Source organism: Symphalangus syndactylus, chromosome 19 (assembly GCF_028878055.3).
Source record: "Symphalangus syndactylus isolate Jambi chromosome 19, NHGRI_mSymSyn1-v2.1_pri, whole genome shotgun sequence".
In the NCBI taxonomy this organism is placed as follows: domain Eukaryota; kingdom Metazoa; phylum Chordata; class Mammalia; order Primates; family Hylobatidae; genus Symphalangus; species Symphalangus syndactylus.
This window is the reverse complement of record NC_072434.2, coordinates 75509060-75515744: the sequence shown is the minus strand read 5'-3', so window position 1 is coordinate 75515744 and position 6685 is coordinate 75509060. Positions and strand designations below refer to the sequence as shown.

Genomic DNA, 6685 nt, shown 5'->3' with positions numbered 1-6685 from the left:
AAGACTTGCGCCGCGCGGGGCTTATTGGGATTCGTAGTCCCAGCACCGGCAAGGCGGCCCGGGGCTGGCCGAGCTGGGACTACCATTCCCAGCACACAATGCTTCTCCCCTTGCCCCGCCCCCTTGCCACGGTCCACCTGCCCGCCGTGGGTTAAGGCGGGGAGGCCTGAGAGCCGGGCAAGGGCTGTCGCACATGCGCCTTGAGGGAAGATGGCACCTGCCGGCTGCTGCTGCTGCTGCTTCTGGGGCGGCGCTGTGGCCGCGGCGGGCGCCGCCCGGCGTGTCCTGCTGCTGCTGCTGCTGGGGGTCCTGTCCGCCGGGCCGCGGCCGGGCGCCCTGGCCACCGAGCACTACTCGCCGCTCTCCCTGCTCAAGCAGGAGCTGCAGCACCGGCAGCAGCAGGAGGCCCCGGCGGGCGGCGGCGGCTGCAGCCCGCAGTCCGGGGACTGGGGGGACCAGTACTCTGCCGAGTGCGGCGGTGAGTGGGCGGCGGCGGGCGTCCGAGTCGGCCGGGGCGGCGGGGCGGCGGGGCTGGGGTCCCGGGCCGGGGTACGGGCCGCCCGTGCTTCACGCCTCCGGCTGTGGCGCGCGATCCGCGGGAGTCGGCTCAGCCAGGGGTCCTGTCGGGCAGCTTCCCGCCGCTGCCACCCACGCCGCCGCGCACCCTCCTGCAGCCGCCTTTGGGCAGGGCGGCGAGTCGAGAAATGAGCTGACAGCATGCTCCTGGGGCCAGGGCGGCCTCTCCTGAGTCTGAAGCAACTGTTGGAAGGGTGGCAGAGGAGATGGCAGGTGGCCCGGGGCAGCCCTGTTCCCGCCGCCGGCCTCCCGAGGATGCCGAGGGGGCGAGGGAGGGGCGGGCGGAGAAGCAACCAGCTCCGCGGCTTGCGGAGTCCGCACCCGGAGGGAGACGCCTGGCCCATCTTCGGCCTGGAAATCAGGCTTCCTGACCTCCCGGGTTAATGTCTCGTATAAAACAGTTTCTAAAAATTCGATCTCTGGAATGGAAAAAAAGAGCAAGCCCATCTTATCTGCTCGTTGACATCTTGCTTCCAGTTGTTTAAGATTAACCTGCGATCTGTCAGGTGTCTCCCAGAGGGAAAAAAGGCCCTGCAGGCCTTGAGCCTGTGTGTCAGTGCCGTGTGTGTATTGGAGCTACGCCAGCTCATTCATTAAGAATGGGCGCTATTGGCCTCAGTTTAATAAATCATAGCAGATGCCTCTGGGACAAAATACATGTGTACATTTTTTTGTTTTGAAGTTTTGTCGTGGGTCTTTTTACCCATCAATCCCCTCCCTTTCTCTTTCCTCCTTCTCTATGTGAGTTCCCTTATGGCTTGCTTTGGGAAGGGTCTGGGTCTACCAAACCCACTAGGAAGGAGACGGTTGCTTTTAAGACTTGGCAGCGGGTTTTCTTCGGCGCTGTGTACCTGGGAAAACAATACCTTTTTTTTTTTAGTTGAGATGAGACGTCAAGATTAGCACAATCTGATTTCCTTTTAGCACAATCTGACTTCCTTGAGGAAGTGTTACTCACTGAGAGGTTTGTGACTTTTTTATTTTGCAGTAGGCCTTAGCTGGTAACAGCATAAGTAACACGGCCAGCCTTGCACGGTGGCCGTGTTACTTACCTCTGTCACTTTCTGTATCTCTGAGCAAGTGAATTACCTGTCTTTGTAAAATGCCTCCTCTGTAAGTGGAAAACACTGTTCACCTAATTGTGGGGTTTTATTTTCCTCACGAGGGTGCTGTGAGGGAAATGAGAAGTAGCCGACATATATTGAGTGCTTGCTGTATGCCAGGTGCTGTTATAAGTGCTTTAGGTCTATGAGCCTAGTATATTAGTCTATCAGAAAAACAATAACCACCTCATTAGATGGTGGTCATTTTCTCAGATGAACAAACTGAAACATAGTGAAATTGTCATCTTCTTGAGATCCCACAGCTGCCGAAGGAGGAACCCATGTAGTTGGGCTCCAGACAAAACCTTTGTCTTAACCATTAAGTGGTTGTAGGTAGGCAAACCACATCCGTAGCATTTACTTGCATATGGTGCATGTTGGGTAAATTTTCCTTCCTCCTTTGCTCATGTGGTGCTCACTGGCTAAAGGTGCCCCAGCGTTGAGACAGTGGAAAGTATGTATCGATTAATATTATGAAATCTATTGGTATCATTGATGTTGGTGGCTCATTTGATTCTTTGACATCAGGCTAACCACCAGTATTTAAGAACCCTTGTTCAAGCCAGCTCTGACTTGTATTACGAATTTTCCCTGGAGGACGAACACTGTATCATGAAGCTTTAAACATAATTTATTTAGATGTTTCTACCTTTTTCTCTCTCCCATGTAGTACTTATTTCTTCTAGGTTGGAATTTAAAATGTACTGTTGCAAATGAACGACCTGAGTCTTTCAGATCACCTCCCCTGGCTGTGTGAGTAGCTACCAACAGGTGCTAAAGTGGGGCAGCTGCTGCTGTGATCACCCAAGAAGTCATTTCCAGAATCAACTACTTGGAGCTCCAGCTGTTTCCCTCAGCTTTCGTGGCTGCAGTATGCGACAAAAGCCAACTCTGTTGTTGTAGGGGCTACTGAAATACTTCTCATTTCTGCCTCTTCGCCCTGGACAACTATGTAGAAGCTGGACCCCATGAAACCTGCTTCATTTCTTCCCTGTCCTAGGATGTGGGGATGAATTCGGGATTTACAACTAACCATGCCATAGCCTGAGGGGCAGCTGATGCTCTGTATCCGGAGACCCATTTGAGCAACATTAGGGTCTAGACAAATGTCAGGATCCAGAACTAGTCAGTTCTTCAGAATCGTACAGACTTGGCTTTACTAAGCATTGATCATGCCATCGTCTCTTGCTTGCCTGTCCAGTCACAAACCTGTTCATATCAATCCAGCACATATACTGAGGACAAACACAGCAGCACAACCACTTTTCAGAATCTTTCCCACAGCTTTCAGGTTCAAATGGCTGAGCTGATGCCTGCTTGGGTCTAAATTTAAATCTGCATACCTTCTTACAAGCAGTATATGTATTCCCTGGAGACAGAACCGCCAGTGATTGTACATACAAGGACAATGGCTGGTGGGAGCCCACCGATACAAAGACAACACACTGGCAATGGCTGGCCCAGCTATGCACACCACCCTCACATGGAATCCAGGTCCCAGGGAACAGCCTAATGCTCAGTGGGCTGAGCCCCACCCAGATCTACTGCAGAAGTGATAGGCATGGATGCCCCTCTGGTGCCATATGTCTCAGCCTGAGTTTTGCATGTTTCCCGATACCCCCTTAATATTTTCTACTCTACATTTTTACATTTTACCTTTTTGATTTTTTATTTTATTTACTTTTACCTTTTTACTTGAAAAGCATATATAACCACAAACTTGTCTTCTCTCTTTGTTTACTTGTAGAGAAAATAATATTATTTTAAAAAAATGAACACTGTATTGTACATATTTTAAAAATAAAGGTAAATTTCCTGTTGCCAAAGCCCTATCTTTAATTTGTAACTGTTGGAGGAAATGAACTGAAGTATTTTTCCAATTCTTTCCTCACTTTTTTAGTTATATCATCATAAACACTCTGCAATCTTTTTTAATCCTTTTGATACTGAAGTAGGTGCTATTGTTTTTTCTATTTTTTTAGAGACAGGGTCTTGCTCTGTTGTCCAAGAGGTAGTTCAGCGGTGCTATCATAGCTCACTGTAGCCTCGAATTCCTGGTTTGAAGCCATCCTCCTGCCTCAGCTTTCCAAGTAGCTAGGACCACAGACATGTGTCACCATGCCCAGCTATTTTTTTTTTTTTTTCTATAGAGACAGGGTCTGGCTATGTTGCCCACACTGGTCAAACTCCTGGACTCAAGCAGTCCTTCCACCTCAGCCTCCCAAAGTGTTGGGATTACAGACGTGAGCCACCATGCCTGGCCAATGCTGTTTTTAATCCCCATTTTACAAACTGAGACAGAGAAGTTAAGGTTACACAGTAAAGAGTAGAGCCAGGATTTGAACCTGACCTGACCATTTGTGTGTTACCTTCAGTAATTGTTGCATATTAGTATAATTTCTTACTAATATTAATGATAAAGTCCTATTCCTTCAAGCTTTGTTGAAAGTTATATTCTTAAATCACTGTTAGAATTTTGTATTTGACTACAAATACAAGGATGCTTCACTGAACTTAGTATTTTGAACTGCAGGGCTAGAATGGGTCTGTTCTTTCATTGAAAAGCTATTTGTATACCTGCTAGATGCTACTTAGTATTCTGGACCCTGGTGATGCAGCACAGCTGACTGAGTTCCTAGTGCGGATCCTGTGTCTTGGTGAGGGAAGAAATAAGTACAGTTACATACCATTTAACAACAGGATATGTTTTGAGAAATGTGTCATTAGGCGATTTCATCATGGCGCAAACATCAAAGAGTGTACTTAAACAGACCTAGATGGAATAGCCCATTACACACCTTGGTTGTATGGTATAGCCTATTGCTCCTAGGCTACAGACCTGTAGCATGTTACTGTACTCAATACTGTAGGCAGTTGTAACATAGTGACAAGTGTTTATCTAAATATAGAAAATGTACAGTAAAAATACGGTATTACCATCTGATGGGACCATTCTCATAGATAGGTGGTCCATCATTGGCTGAATCATTATGTGGCACATGACTCTGTATAGTAGGGCCCAGTAATACATGCCTTGAAAATAAAGCAGTGTGAGAGGATAAAGAGCAGTGTGCAGGTGCTACTTTAAGAGGTGGCCCAGGATGGCTTCTGGTAAGGAGACATTTGAGCTGAGACTTAGATAGAGTGAGATTTGGAGAGATCTTAGAAATATCTTAATTTAACACTCTATAGATCTGCTAAATTAAGGTCTTGTGAAATTGTAACTTGTTCATTGATTTAAAAATTCAGGTTCTCTGCTCTTTTTTTTTTTTTTTTTTTTGAGATTGGAGTCTCACCCTGTTACCCAGGCTGGAGTGCAATGGCGTAATCTCGGCTCACTGCAACCTCCACCTCCTGGGTTCAAGCAATTCTCCTGCCTCAGCCTCCCAAGTAGCTGGAATTACAGACGCCTGCCACCAAGCCTGACTAATTTTTTGTATTTTTAGTAGCGATGGGGTTTCACCATGTTGGCCAGGCTGGTCTCGAACTCCTGACCTCATGATCTGCCCACCTCGGCCTCCCAAAGTGCTGGGATTACAGGTGTGAGCCACCATGCCTGGGCCCCTCTGCTCTTCTCACCAAAGCTAAACTGCATCTCTTTCAAATCATGTATTAAATTATATCTTTATACTCTTTACAGACAGTATAAGGTATATTTTATGGTTCAAGCATATGCATTTCTAGAAGTTGTTTTAAAAATGCTTTTGTTTTCTCCTCTTGACTTGAAAATGTAGTAGTAACAAGAACAGTGAGTTTGTGTGAATCTTTTTTTCCAATGCCTTCAGCCTTTTTTCACTGCTCTTGAGTGATGCAGCCCTGTACTTGATGTCTTAATTTTCTTTAGTTTGTTGAAATTAATGAACCCAGAATTGCGTTTATTCTATTTTTCCACAGTTCTTTATGGGAAAAGGCATTTAGAATCTGTCCAGTTTGGGAATTGTGAACTGCCAGAAAAATAAGGAAGTAGCTATGAACCTAGCTCTGTGTTTTTGACAAAATTGGTAATACTGAGATTGTCCACGTATATGGTAGCTTTCTTAATTAAGGAATTGGCCATTTAAATACATGAAGTCAGTCTTTTTGCTCACAGCACATAGATCACTGCTGTGCCTAGAGGTGGTAGAGAATCAGTAGAAGGAAACTTGTGAGAGCTATTTCCTTTTTTGCTCTATGAGGAAGTTAAGAACCACATTTTGTGCTCAGTCATAGCAACTGTGGTAACCATTACTGTGAGTGTATCTGGTCAATCCTTTCATCTCCTGGCCCTGATTTTCTGTGTTTGTCCTCATACATAGTTTCATGGCAGACCTCTTCATATCTTGTTTTTCAAGGCATACCTGAGTAAATTTGCCAGTGCAAAGTCGCTGTGCTCAGAGACTGAGGCACAGAGTGATGAAGAGATTGTGATCTTGCCACATCCTGGCCCGCGTGGCATTGCCTGAGGGTGTTTCCCTTTTGCTCACTGAACAGCATCTTTCAGCAAATCCTCTGTTTTAGAAGTAGCATTTTATAGCATAAGCCCTATGATGATGGCAGCCTATGATTCGCTTTTTCACATATATCTGTTGTCATTAAGAGTTACATCTACCTTTTAAAAGATCTACACACTGCTAAGCCTGTTCAGCTTCAGGTGATAAGGGTTAATTATTATTTTTTAATCTCTGGGTGGAGGCAAAAGTTGTGTGACTTGGGTTTTAGAACCTACCTGGAGCATGACTATAGGAAAGTCAAGGCTCTTCAATGTGCACCACTCAATGTACAGACAGCTTAGCTTCACTGCACTCAGTAAATACTTGACTGACTTTTAAACCTTCTTCCTTTCCCAATGAGTTGTTTTAAAGAGGTCATTTTGTTTGGGCTCATCTTATCTTGCAGATAGAATGAATACATGATTTATCAAAGTAGCATAATTTTAATACTTTTAACTTTGGGTGAATGCTTTCCAACATTTTCCTTTTCTTATGTTTTGGTTTTACTTTTTTATCTAAATACAACATATATACAGG

General features: G+C 45.6%; 1 protein-coding gene across 12 annotated transcripts in view; it reads left to right on the top strand.

The window, feature by feature from the left end:
- Positions 1-117: 117 nt before the first annotated feature.
- TTC13 (tetratricopeptide repeat domain 13) overlaps positions 118-6685 on the top strand; it is a 74514-nt gene continuing 67946 nt past the window's right edge. For 5 of the 12 annotated variants that reach the window (XM_055235409.2, XM_055235401.2, XM_055235407.2 and 2 more), the window contains exon 1: positions 131-478. In XM_055235409.2, coding sequence (XP_055091384.1) covers positions 211-478 — 268 coding nt within the window. In that variant the 5' untranslated portion in view covers positions 131-210. Of the gene's footprint in view, positions 479-6685 lie in introns of all 12 variants that reach the window. The other 7 variants (XM_063614002.1, XM_055235408.2, XM_055235402.2 and 4 more) reach the window with 3 other exon arrangements.